This window comes from Exophiala bonariae (genome assembly GCF_035927105.1).
Source record: "Exophiala bonariae strain CCFEE 5792 chromosome Unknown scaffold_12, whole genome shotgun sequence".
Classification (NCBI taxonomy): Eukaryota; Fungi; Ascomycota; class Eurotiomycetes; order Chaetothyriales; family Herpotrichiellaceae; genus Exophiala; species Exophiala bonariae.
The window spans coordinates 437,982-451,524 of NW_027042487.1; the positions used below are offsets into that span (position 1 = coordinate 437,982).

At 50.0% G+C, this 13,543-nt stretch overlaps 5 protein-coding genes across 5 annotated transcripts; 2 read left to right on the forward strand and 3 right to left on the reverse strand.

The window, feature by feature from the left end:
- Positions 1-513: 513 nt before the first annotated feature.
- LTR84_002158 (uncharacterized protein) lies at positions 514-3,360 on the reverse strand (the record flags this gene model as incomplete). The annotated part of the gene is made up of 1 exon (XM_064845772.1): positions 514-3,360. One exon carries the CDS (start codon positions 3,358-3,360, stop codon positions 514-516), a length of 2,847 nt encoding a protein of 948 aa, XP_064706626.1.
- Positions 3,361-5,775: 2,415 nt separating this feature from the next.
- On the forward strand, positions 5,776-6,840 carry LTR84_002159 (uncharacterized protein; the record flags this gene model as incomplete). Its single annotated transcript, XM_064845773.1, has 1 exon — positions 5,776-6,840. The coding sequence occupies one exon, from the start codon at positions 5,776-5,778 to the stop codon at positions 6,838-6,840; it is 1,065 nt and encodes a 354-aa protein (XP_064706627.1).
- A 631-nt stretch (positions 6,841-7,471) lies between these two features.
- On the forward strand, positions 7,472-9,234 carry LTR84_002160 (uncharacterized protein; the record flags this gene model as incomplete). The annotated part of the gene is made up of 4 exons (XM_064845774.1): positions 7,472-7,712; positions 7,775-7,971; positions 8,062-8,286; positions 8,359-9,234. 4 exons carry the CDS (start codon positions 7,472-7,474, stop codon positions 9,232-9,234), a joined length of 1,539 nt encoding a protein of 512 aa, XP_064706628.1.
- Positions 9,235-9,719: 485 nt separating this feature from the next.
- LTR84_002161 (uncharacterized protein) lies at positions 9,720-10,779 on the reverse strand (the record flags this gene model as incomplete). The annotated part of the gene is made up of 2 exons (XM_064845775.1): positions 9,720-10,350; positions 10,403-10,779. 2 exons carry the CDS (start codon positions 10,777-10,779, stop codon positions 9,720-9,722), a joined length of 1,008 nt encoding a protein of 335 aa, XP_064706629.1.
- A 706-nt stretch (positions 10,780-11,485) lies between these two features.
- On the reverse strand, positions 11,486-12,837 carry LTR84_002162 (uncharacterized protein; the record flags this gene model as incomplete). The annotated part of the gene is made up of 3 exons (XM_064845776.1): positions 11,486-12,007; positions 12,054-12,566; positions 12,622-12,837. 3 exons carry the CDS (start codon positions 12,835-12,837, stop codon positions 11,486-11,488), a joined length of 1,251 nt encoding a protein of 416 aa, XP_064706630.1.
- Positions 12,838-13,543: the final 706 nt, after the last annotated feature.

Here is a 13,543-nt window from a genome sequence, read left to right on the forward strand (position 1 = left end):
GCCACCCGTTTTTCATACAGGCTCGCTAGCAATAACTCTATAATTGTATTTGCTCTAAACTCTGACGACGTAGACTTTTTATATTAGCAAGTAGCTGATATAACGGTGTAGTTGAATTTGAGATAATCAATTCTACGGGCGGTGAGTTAATGATGGAATATCCATATTTGTGTGTGCATGTACCATGAGCAGACGGTGTTATTTGTTTATATGCTAAATGCAATGCAGACGGAGGATCGCCTGTGTTTATGTATTCCCAACTACCTGCGCTGCTATGTTCCCTCCAGTAGGAATTATTGATCCGACCTGAATGGAGCAAACAGAGCTCATGAGGAGTCAAGGATCATCGCAATATCAAGACATGAAGAAATCAACACGGTGAATGCAAAACGCACAAACTCCGGATCCACGCACGCACGCACACATGCTTCATAACGCCCCAACCTGTCCAGTCCATAACTGTCGCATTATCATCCAGAATCCGTCTGCTTTATGGCCCATAAGGCTATTCGTTCAAGCAGTAGTCGTCACATCGTCAGCAACCTGGTCATACCAGCGTCCATGGGCCTTGAGATCGACAGCGCGGATCTTCTCCAGAAGAGCCACCATGCGATTGACCTCTTCGAGGAATTCAGGCATACCGATACGTGCCAAAAACTCGGCTGCACCCGTGGTTGTCCGGACACGTTCGGTTGTGCCGGTCGCTGAGAGCCTTGCGAAAACATGTTCTCGAAGGGATTTCAACAAAAAGCTCGCGATTTGTTCGGTGAAGATGTCTTCCGACTCGTTTCGGGTGTCGTCGAGCTTGGAGGGGTCGTAAGTTGTTTGACTATGAATCGCGTCTTGGCGGTCACGCTCAGCGAGTTCAGCATGCTGTGCAGCAGCGGCAGCGGGAGGTAGGACCCTTCCCACAAAATTTGATACTCCTTCTTTAGTCGATTCAGGCATGATATGTGAAGATGCCACCAAGGACACCACTCGCTCAATTCCTGTTGTGAGGTAATTCAATGCCATCAATCTCTCTGCGTCCTTGGTCCACAATGACTCTCGATTACGTCTGAGGCGGATCTTGGTCGTAAGTAAGATGGATGAAGTGGCAATGGCTTGGAAAACATGAGCCCTCAGCTTCAGCATTCGAATATAGTCCAACTGTAGAGTTTCCGGGAAGTCTCGGTATTCAAGATGTGCGTTTCGGAAAACCAAGTCAACCAGTCCCCTAACGTATATCGTGTTTCCATTCAAGTTTGCAGAGGACACGCTCGCTTTCGCATTGGTCCACCAAAGTTTGGTTCGTTCTAGTGAATGTACACCGTCTTGTAGATCACGCTCGAATGATACTATCTCGTGCTCGTGACCGCGTTCAGCAACGGACTGTGCAGCGACCCGAAATTGAAAGTTGATATGATCCAGGGTCATGAGATCAATGATGTTTATGAGCTCGAAAAGTCTTTCAATCGTATCACCCTTGCTAGATGAGAATGCTGCAATGGCATCGTCCCTTCCCGGAGAACAGATTTGACTGATAATTTTGGCGATAGTCTCGAAAAAGGAGTTGTAAGAGAACATTCCATTTCGGCATTGCTGAGTTATCAGGGTAGGATCCAGAAAGCCATCAATTCGATCATACAATGGGTGTCGTGGACTAACAAGATTGATCAGCTTTTCTCGAATGAGGACCGCCATCGCGTGAGTCCATCTGGTTGTTGCCTGCCCGCTGCCATCTTGCATACTATTTCGCATGCTTGTCTGGAGAGAGTCCATCAGGTCCTTCCTGGCATCGGTCCATGGACGCTGCTGTACTTCAAAAGTGCCATTGACCTGTATTTCATGTGCAATCTCTCGGTTGGATGGTAGAACGGTCATTATCTGTCCAAGGCTATCGGTGATTGACGAAGTCTTTGGCGATTGTTCCCGGGCATCCGATCTTGGTGTAGATGGAGGAGTGATCAATGTTCCCTGGGTGGAGCTGATCGTCTCGGCACTAGGGGTTGTGGCCCTCGGGACCTGCTTGATCTCTTTCTGTCGCTTCTCGGCGGCGTATTGCTTGCGAGCCTTTCTAACAGCAAGCCTAACTCGAGTCAAGGCGGCTTCAGGTCCAGCAAGCCTTTTCAATCTCGCCAGCAGTTTAATCTGTTCTTGTCGCACTGCATCGAGATAATCATCCCCAACATGACCAGCATGATCATTCTTGGTTGCTTGGAGAATCAAATCCAAGTTCACAAAAGAATTGACCATAATATCTATCAAAACATTCAGATCCTGGCTCTTCCATGCGTCAAAGGTAGAGCAGAAATCGTTAAAGGAAAATGCAAGATGATCCTTGGTCGAAGGCACACTAGTGAGGTGAGGGCTGGCCAGCACTTTTTGGAAGTACGACTCGAAACTTTCTACCAGACTCTTCGCCTTTCCCACCAGTTGTTGTTCCTGCGGGTCATTTCCGCCGTGGCTCAAAGCCTGAACAGGATGCGCCACAATCATGTAAGAGCTGAGGAAGATTCGAACTGACTCAGTCTCATCCTGAACCCCATCCAAGATGCCGGTTAGTTTAAGCAGTGCCGTTGTAGTTGTTGTTGTTCTCTCGGTAGCAAGCAATCGCGTCAGATCCTCGAAGGAAGCCTCTCGAGTACGTGCAAGGTTTATCTGCAGTTCAGCAAAATTACCAATAGCTTTCCGCCTCTGATGTAGCCTCCAGGCACGTTGTATGATCTTGGCTGCATAGGTACGGTTGGACCGCTTAAGAATGACTGGAGCGGCTTTCTTCTCCTCCACGGCAGCCAAAGACCCAGATCTTGGTCTCCTCAGGCCTTGCTGATATAGAGACTTTCGACGAGCCGCCTCGGCAAACTTCCCAGCCATTTCTTCCTTGAGCTTAGCTAGCTCTGCGGCCTTCTTCTCCTTTGTTTCTTCTGCGATCTTCTTGGCTCGTCTTACTTCTTCCTCGCAACGTGCGGCTATATCGGCGAGCAATTTCTCTCGAGCCGCCTGCGCCGCCAAAGACTTTTCCTCACTGTATGCATTTCTCTGGGATGCTTTCGCCGCGGCAGCACGTAGTCTGACCTGCTCGGCGTGGGCCGCTCTATCCGCCAACCGAGCCTTCCTGCTCTCTATGATTGAAGCCCGCCGAAGATGTTGTGCAACATGTGAACTGTGGGGCCCACCATGACTGGAAAGAGCCGAGGAATGCGAATGTATGGAAGAGAGTGAGCTTCTGCGGGAGGAATTGGCAGAAGATTTCCTGCGTGCAGTTGATTTCCTGTAGAATCTAGCAGCCAGACGAGCAGGAGGCTCCGCCCAAGTGTTGGGCTGCTGGTCGTCTGAAAGACTCATCTCGATGTCGTCGGTGGGGAGTATAGGCTCCATTATAGGCATGTGTGGTCGCAGAGCGCAAAGGTGAATGGGCTGAGGTTTCGGACTGGAAGTTGGCAGTTGGTGTGTGACTGAATTGAAGGGTAGGCTTTGGAATCAGACGATTGGTAATGCAGGTGAGATGTGGTATGCTATCGAAGCGGGCGTTTGATCACGCAACAACAAAGAGGGCTATGTACGGAGAAAACAAAGGTGCAATCGGGACGTGAAGAGGTTCACGAGAACGGAAAAGGAGAATAGTAAAGAAGATAAGAGAAGAAGACGTTGGCAAAGGCCAACCAACGACCGACTTCCCACGGTCGAGGGGCAATTATTGTCAGGAGTGAGGATGGGGGAGACAAGATCGCAGGGTGACTCTGACGCTGCGTCTGAGGTGGTTGGGCCAGTGGGTGGGAGAAGAGAAACTTGGTTAAGTTTTGGTTAGTGCATCACCAATTGTGCGAGTATTGCCAGTGTGCTCTGTACCGCGTGGCGGGTGCCCTCCCAGCTGGCCCCCAGCCCGAGGGCCTGAAGCCTAAAGCCTGCTTGCAACGTCCCTGCAGCCTTGGGTACCTCCTTGGCACGGACGAGGCCAACCTGTGGTGGTCCGTGGATGTTTCTAGTGACCACAGGCGGTGCTGGTGCTGGATGCAGCCACTGCAAACCAAAGGTTTTGGCCCCCTTCCCGGTTGGCGCCTATCGCTCCCGGGCCGTTGATTTTACCACCTGGAGTTAGGTATCCTTATTGGGAGTGGTGCACCTATGAAGTCAGTATAAAGTCCGTCGTATCCGCACCTGGCACTTCGACCGCCGGCGCGAGCAGTTGACTGATGTGCCACTGCCAGTGGGCAAACACAACCCGAGATTGATTTCTATGGTTCTGAAGCAGGTTCGGACTTTGTTGTTGGTCCTATAATGGCCCTGAAATATTGTGGAAAGTGCAAGATGAAACTGGTCAAGTTGTGTTTAATTTAATCCGGTTCAATGTTCTCTCAGTCCTTGAAACCGTTCGAGGCAGCCGGATACTGTTGCACTGACCATTACGAGGCCCGGATCCCCTCCTGAGTTGATCGTGAATTAATGCCTGTCTGCTCTGCGTGAAGTCAGTTTTGCGGCTCCGCTCCCCAATTGACAGACATGAACGCTTCCTCCCGCTAAGGCGTACTTTGTTCTCCTGATCTTAACCCTGCGCCATGGCTTGCGCTGAGTTTGGTGGTTGATTAGACCTGTCGTTTTTTACAATCCTGCCCAACTGGAGGATACGAAATCACGAGTGACATCCGTAGGTATCGAGTACTCCGTACTGGCATCATCAGTATTGCGTTGTCAAACCGTTTCAGGGATTCGAAGCATAGCGCATTATCTTGCCCATCTTCGCCATCAAGACACGGGCTGGTTCGGTTCGTGCCATGCGTCATCTGAAGATCGATCGACTTGCATTTCGCTTATTACCCGAAAATGCATCCGCTCCGGGGAAGCGACAGTGCACATCACACCTCGACTCCCTGTCCTGGAGGGCAGATGAGAACAGATTGAACTCGCCGCCCACACAAATATCAAGCACAATGTGTCAGAGTAGGTGGTGGCTGGCTGTCAGATCCCCAATGGGCATATGGACTACCTGTGCTCTTTATGACGTCTTCTATGCTTCTGTCAAGGGCTACTGCTGGCATCCTGGCTTCTGATCCGTTCCCCAGCCCTATCTCAAGTCAGACTCTTCCGCCATCCGAACTCCCTTCAATCCCGCTCACACCCTTTCAGTCCAGATGATTTCATATTCCAGTCCGTGTTATGCCTGACGGCAATGTCAAGAACAACCCGTGTGCAAAGGAGCTTGACCTCCATCCGAAGTTGGGATTGGTGCCTTTCGAAGTGCCAGTCAGTGGTTGTTCTGGTCGGCCGCCTGTACGGAGTAGTTGACATGTTCAACTCCTTGCTGGACTGACTACGATCTATTCATTTGCCATCTTTATCCGCCTATTATTTCCAGATATGAGTACGAGGCACCCCTGCTGTTCTGCATCTCCTTCTCATACAAGCCAAGTCTAACAATTACTAGTCTATTGCGCTTTTCCGGTATACCAGGAGGCTGTCCATTTGTTCAACCCCACTGGATGATTCAATTCGACTGTGCTGATAGCCTCTTGACAGGAGTAAACGTCAGAATACCTCTCGAGCTTGAAATATTGACTCACGACCGTCAGTCTAATCTCCGATAAATGAAAATTTCTGCTGATCCCCTTTAGGCCCTTCCGTCTGTGGACACATAATGGCGTGTTCTCTCAAGTCCAGCAGTATTACCCATACCATCTCACTGAAGGACTCGAAACGCGAAGTACTACACGCTTTTTACAGCAAGTTGGCACGACGGTCTTTTCCCAAGTTGACTGAAGTCCTTCGGTACACCTTCGACAGCAACTTTACGAAGAAATGGATGAAGCAAGCGCTACGATATACCCTGGAGAAGAGCAAGACTCAAATTGTGCTCAAGACAATCAGTGGCTGCTTTCTATACCACAACTCCTCCCCGAAGGAGTGCCATCGCAATCATTCTTCGATAGCCGCTCTGCAGACCATCTTCCAGACCTCGATGACGAAGGATACAGCGATGGTGCGAGCAGCCCTACGCCCAGTTCAACGACGATAAGCTCCACGGTCCACGAGGGTGTCTGGGAGAACAACCGCTGTTACCCAAGCTATGGTCGCCATGAGTACGGTTTACCGATCGATACAGAGGAACAGAAAAGAATGGTGCTTCAACATGAAAAGCATAAACTTCTGCTTGGAAAACCTTATCTTGCTCCACTCGGCTCTACACCACAGAAAATTCTTGATCTAGCAACAGGGACGGGACTATGGCCCATCGAAGTAGCAGATCAGACACCATCGGCTCAAGTAATCGGGGTTGATATTGCACCCATAGCGCCTTTGCTTGTTCCTCCGAACTGCTCATTCGAGATTGATGATATTGAGCGGACTTGGAGTTGGTCGAAGAGTAGTTTCGATTTGATCCACATCAGAGAACCCTTATACTGCATCCGCGACTGGGACCGACTATTCAATCAGATATATACTCACCTCAAACCTGGTGGCTGGGTTGAAATTGCCTGCACTTACATGCGACCGATCCGCAGAGGCGGGAAGTCGGCCATCACTTCCGAATTCACACGAATGTGCGACCAGCTGATGTCAGCCTCCGAGATCTTGGGGACTTCTTCGAGGTTTCCTCCACAACTCACCAAGAACTTGCGCAACAGAGGCTTTGTGAATGTTGTCGAGAATGTTTTTGAAACCCCTACAACTCCCTATGCAACCACCGACCTAGATCAAAAGATCGGTCTGCTTGAAATGTTGAACCTAGACATGGGGACGCCGTCAATTGGATTGCGAATAATGGAAAGGGCATTTGGTTGGTCTGAAGCAGAGACTGAAATGCGTATGCAGAGTTTTAAGAAGAGCTCAAGGATGTTGAGGAGGGGAGCATATTTTCAATAGTGAGTATTCCCAGATTCATCGCCACAATTGAAACCCCATTGTCTAATCAATCTGCGAATAAAAAGCTTTGTGGTATATGGCCAGAAACCGCCAGATCATACTACAGATTAAAATCATTATGCCTCTCGCGTTCCATTCCGGAGTTGAGCAGTGGCATTTCTCGAGTACGGGATTCGAGTTCTGCCGTCAAGCCCGACCCCATGCCCTCAAATACCATACCTTTACGCTAAGCGTGGAGGAGATGACTCAGATGAGGAGAACGTCTATTCAGTCCACAATAATGCAGCCATTCATACTTCTTCTGAACAGTGATCACAACACTAATGCAGTAAAACACTCTAGCCGAGCTTCATCTTGCGCTGCATCTCCGATAAGCATGCCGCAAAGATCGATGTATCGTCCCGCCCGACTATCATACAGCTTTGCGTCCTATTGTCCACCACGTTGCAACAGTCGTCCTCATCACACGTCATCTCTGACCGAAAGATACAGGTGTCTCGCCTTTAGCACAAGTGGCTGATCGTTCAGACCTCTTTAGTAAAGGTTTGGTTTCTAGCACTGCCAAATGCATGGTATATAGGTAGCCAGTCCACCTAGCCAGACCATAGGTCTCAAACCTTAAAGAAGCAACATGGATCAAATTCAAAGTGTTCCAGGCTTAAAGGAGATCTTTATCACAATATCAGAGACATGGCACTTCATCTTGCCCCTGTCGCTATTAACCTACTATGTCGTCTCTACCACGCGATCATATCTACGCCTCCGACACTTCAAGGGGCCGCCACTGGCAGGGCTTTCCAGCTTATGGATGATCCAGTCGGCTGTTCGCAACAGAACATACTTGAGTCTATCCGAGGCCTGTGATAAATATGGTAGAGTACCCTGGGCCTGGCATCCTTCCCAGTGATCGATGTCTGACATGCAAATCATTCAGGACCCATCGCTCGAGTTGGGCCGAACACACTTGTCACCAGCGATGAAGACCTGATCAGGAAGATGTGTGCCGTGCGCTCAACCTATAGTCGGGGAGATTGGTATCGAGCATTCAAATTCGACGCTGATCGAGAGAATCTTTTCTCCGAGCCCGATGAAGAAAAGCACATCAGGATGAGAAACAGGGTCACGGCTGGAGTAAGTCTAGATTTACTCTTCCTCGAATCCTCAGAGACGCGGTGACCGATGCAAAGAATTCCCTTGAACTAAAGATCTTCATTCATGTAGTACTCCGGCAAGGACAATCCGGACCTCGAACTCGACATCGATCGGGTCTTGTGGTCCTTGTTCGACCTGATCAAACGGAAGTATATCAGCGCCGGATCCAAACTCAAACCGATGGACTTCGCAAACACAATGCAGTATTTCACGCTAGATGTCATTACCTCGTTAACGTTGAGCGAACCATTTGGCTGGGTCAAGGAGGACAAGGACATGTACGCATACGTGAAAGTGAGTCGCGTCCTTGGTCGTGCTAGAGTTTGAAACTCGAGTAGCTTTCGATATGCTGACACGATCCACTAGACCATGGAGAACAGCATGCCAGCCATGATCTTCATGTCCGCAGTGCCCATACTGAGCAAGCTAATGCGCATCCCCGCGGTCCAGCGGGCCGTGCTGCCCACAGTCAAAGATCGAGTCGGCATGGGCAAGATCAAAGCGGTGACACGCGACATCATCGCACGTCGTTTCGGCGAGAACAAGGAGACCAAAGCCGACATGACGCAGAGCTTCATCAAGCACGGCCTGACGCAAGCAGAAATCGGCGACGAGAACCTGCTCCAGATCCTGGCCGGCTCCGACACGACCGCGACGATCCTGCGCTCGGGCCTCTTCCACATCATCTCGAACCCACGCGTGTACGCGCGCCTGCAGACCGAATGCGACGCCGCAGACGTGCCGCTCACGGAGATCGTCTCGCACCGCCGCGCGCTGGACCTCCCGTTCCTCAATGCCTGCGTCAAGGAAGCCCTGCGCTACCACCCGGCGGCGACGGGCCTGCTGCCGCGCAAAGTAGGACCGGAAGGTGACGTCCACAACGGCATCTACCTGCCTCCAGGCACGGAGATCGGAATGTGCACGTGGAACATCTACCGCAAGAACGTCGCGGCATACGGCGCAGACGCGGGCCTGTTCCGTCCGGAGCGATGGCTCGAGGCCGATGCGGAGACAATGGCGAAGATGGAGAGGTCGCATGATCTCGTGTTTGGCCATGGTAAGTATCGGTGCATGGGGGAGAAGATCGCCAAGATTGAATTGCTCAAGACCATGTTTGAGTTGATGAGGCGGTTTGATTTCAGTTTCGTGGATCCCACGAAGCCGATGCGCAGTGTTAACTATGGCTTGTGGATTCAAAAGGATATGTGGTTGCGAGTCGAGGAACATGTAAAGCTGCCGTAGTGGGAAGTTCTACAGAAGACAAGCAGTCCAGCATAGCCATAGTAGAAGGCATAGCTGTAGTGGAGGCTAAAGGCATCATATGATTTCTTTTTTATACATATTCTGCAATTGTACAGCTGGTGGCCGAACTTGTGGCCATCTTAAGAGCGAAGGCTTTGAAAGGGACAAAGACGCGCAAGAGTGTTGATACACACACATGGTTCTGAAACTTCACTGCCCAGTTAAACAGTAGAAGAGCGCCTATTGCCTAGCACTTGTCCTTCCATCCTGCCACACTGGCTTGAGTCGTCGTAGGCAGTCCTCCCTGGCAGGCATAGCACCAGCTTCGGAGAGCGTTCCCTCAATTGCACCTGCAGATTCGAGGCCAGTGATCCACGTGTTGGGATGGTTTGCATGGGTCGCCTTCTGTACGCACATGTCGAGCACCCAAATCTGCACCAGTCTCGATTGAACTGACAGTCGCGGGGGACCCTAACCAACAGGAACTAGAAGGCACCAGTCACGGATGATACCCTCTCCCTGAATTCGTCGGCAAAGCTGTTAGTTCTGGTGCCTTTCTTGCCATTGAGAGTCTCCAAAAGCTCCTCCTTGGTGGGATCGATCGTTCCCCAGATCTTCCACTCCCTTGCCACTCCCTCCAAAATGAATTGTTGCAGAACAACATGTTCGGTGAGGGTTTCAACATTTCCCTCTGTACCCAAGAGCTGCACTGACTTGATTCGAACAATGCATTCGCGAATAAAAGATTGTGTACCGAAAGGGACCGCAGTCATTCTATCGGAAACCACTCGAACGGCCGCACGAGGGAGGAAAAAGCTCAATGGCCATTTCATCATCCACGAAGGATACTCAATCCCAGAGTATCGGAGGATTTTCCAGGGCTGCTCTGGAAGACGGAGTTCCTTTTGCCGCTCGATCATTTTTTGGCACTGGTTGTGAAGGCCATCGGCACAGATGGCGTGTAAATCCTTGAGATTGCCAGTTGAGATCCCGTTATTCAATCGAATGTGAAAATGCGCAGCCAAGGCGAGTCGATCGCTCATATACATAGCGCGAGTCTTCCTTTTCCCGGTTCTCTTATCCTTGGGCACATCCCACTTGGATGCATATATGATCCTGCTTTGAATTAGTTCCGAATAACGACGGACAATACAAGTGAGACACTGACGAGGACAAGCCGATGGCGCTATCTTTGAATTTCCTCCACAGTACGCGTGCTTTCATTTTCAGTCCATCTGGGTAGTCCTTCAATCTCTGTGGTAGGATGATAGTGCCTGGGAGTCTTCCAAGATCATTTCCAACGTCTTTCTTGTCCATAAGAGCCATCTTCGCCTTCATCGACGGCTGTTTTGCATTCGATGGGGCTCTTCGCATTTCTCCCAAGGCGGCATGGCTGGGTCGAGTGGAGGAGAAATGACGGGCTTGAAGGGATCGCGCCTTGCGTGAGCACTGGAAGCAAAGTTCGTGGTTCGAGGTAATGGTTCGCAAAGGATAGGATGCGTTGCTGAATATCCCTCGGGAGATCTGGAGGGCATTTTGTGACATGACGAGACAAGCACAAGCTTGGTGGTACCAAAACCCAATGCGTTGTGAGAAATGACCGTCGACAAGATGTCGCAACGATTCGAAAGTTGAGATATACCGGGCATGAACTTCGGGGACTAAAATTGCTCAAAGTGCAAAGTACTACCCCGTAGACACTAACTGTTTCGGGCAAAAGCTCAGTGCTGCTCTTTGCGCAGCCTTACCTCTCAGTTGCCGCCTTAAAATCCGTCCAGCCTTTGGGTGATCTGGGGTTTCGCCCTTGAAACTTTCCAAGAGCTTTTGAATATCACAACTCAAATTTGGGATGGTCGTCAATCTATGATTGGCACTATATGACATGATTATGCCATGTTCTCATAATCTTGATCCAATTTGTGACTCGTTACTCCTGCCGCGGTACTCAAGCTTTACATGGTCTCTCTAATGGAACGAGTCTACAGAGCAGCACTTCTTGGTGGAGACCAAGCAACCAATGCAAGGTCATAGGACATGCACGATTAGCAAAGGTAGGACAAATAGTCACATTGCATGAAATTCCAGGCCATGGTTTGCGACTGATCCTAGAGGAAAGCTTCCTGCATTAAGCAGTACAGACCTCCGCGAAAGATTGGTTAATTGGTCCCTGCTATGCTCATTTTTAATCATATTGACCATGCGACCAGACTCCATGTTGTGTGAGGGCACCGATTGAGCCCTCTGTAATGTACTAGGACGCCTCTTTATCAACCACGATTAATGCTTGTGAGGAACCTGGCTGTCGTATAACCTCCCTGATCCTCAAACCTGCGATCTTGCCGACTAGCTCATTCCAACCATCAAGATCTCGTTCCATGCCATTCATTGCAGCCATTTGAAAAAGATCACGGGCACGTTCGAGTGCCTCGGCGCGTTTTCCCACAGTACCTGGCTCATGGAGCATAAAGTTGTTGAGAAGCATCACGGCACCAGGTCTCATGATAGCAGCAACGTTGGTCAATATTTCCTCGCATTTTAAACTGGTCCAGTTGTTCAAGATCATTCTCAACAGAAACACATCAGCATCGCGGGAAGTCTCAGGCTGAGGGTGGAAGAAGTTGTGTGGCACGAATTCGATCCGCCCAGAAATATCCGGCGACAGCTGTGACACATTTGCTTTGGCGATCATAGGTGGCAAGTCCTGCACGGTGAATGTCAATGCTGGATATGCTTTGGCGAGTGCTGCACTGATGTGGCCGGTCGAACCACCAACCTATTTCATTTTAGCATGAATCTCTCACGAAGGCAGACAAACCAACATCGACAACATGCGCATTGCCCAGTGCTGTCCAGTCAAAATACTCGACAAGAAACTTTGGACTTGTGTCGTCAGCACCTGCCAAAAAACGCATGCCTGAGCCAAATCGTTTCGTAAGCTCAGGGGTTTTGGCGACATGTGCATAGAAGGAATTCTCGGTTTGCATAGCAATATTGAATGCCGCGGTGTTCATGCTCGATGGAGCGTCGTGGGCCTTGGTCGCCTCGGCCAAGCATTTCATCATTGGTGAGAAGAAGCCAGTCTGGAGAAGAACAACCTGCCGATAGTCCTCGTTTGTCGCAAAAGCGGCGGAGTATGGTGTGTGCACAATCTGACCTGGGGTCGCTTCTGAAAATAGACCTTGGGTCATTCCAAACCTCATGATCCGTCGAAGCTCCTGTTCTGGAACTGCGGCGGCTTCTGCAACCTCTGAGTAAGTTGTTGTTGCATCCAGAGGGACGAGCCTTGGAATGTCGAATTGCAAGAGCCAATTGAGACACGACTCGGCACAGTACTAATGTGAAATTAGGTTGTTACACGTTGGCAGGCGAACGGAACGAAATACTCACATTGATCGTGGTTTGCTCCCACTGTTCAGTCGGACCCGCAGCGATGAGCTTCCATTTGTTAAGAGTCTCCAGCAATGCTCGACGGCTCTCTCGTAGGTTCGCCGGTTGGACAACCCCGTTCGAGGCGCCACTGGTGCCTTCCACGTCAAGACATTGCTGATATCGATGTGCTGCGTCGACGATCTCCTGGATCTCGACCTCAAGGGTGTCTTGCATCTTGTTGACCCGTGATGGTGTCCAAAATTTGCCCAACACTTACAACCTCTCAGTGCTACCTGTGGAATGTACTTAGGAGAGGGAACAAGTCAACTTATTCAATAGTGTCTCCGTACATGAAAGGCTATAGGTGGAATGTCTCAGCTAGAACTTGCGGTACGCCACATTCAGGTGACAGCATTCCGCTCATTGTCAACCTGCTCGGCAAGTTGTAAACTTAACTAGAAACGTAATCTAAACGACATCTGGGAATACGAAGGTCTGGCAAAGTCAATCCCGTGTCGACCCACTTAACATCCAATTCTTCAATACCTATTGGTATTCCTGCACAGTGTCAGCATTTTGACAATTGTAGCATCCGTTTAGGAGGTCTTCGAGTCAGGCAGTGGGACCAAGAATGTCGACTTATTTTATTTGCAAGGAGCCCTGTAAGTCTCAGTCTCACATACCGCCACATTTAGAACGCGCTGCTAGGAGCGTGCCAGGTGGTCAGAAGCACAGGCCTCGAGTACGGAGGACTGCTCGCTCAAATAGAGCTTTTCTGTAGAACACGAGGGCGGCTCGTAGTTCCTTCCTAGCAAATGCTTGGCTAACTCCTCTTTGTCCTCAAAATTACGACATTGGGCTATTGTGGAAGTCAGGGGTTAGTCGGTAAATAGTAGATCCTAATGCCAGGAGCCACCTTAGACTCACCAGCCAACATCGA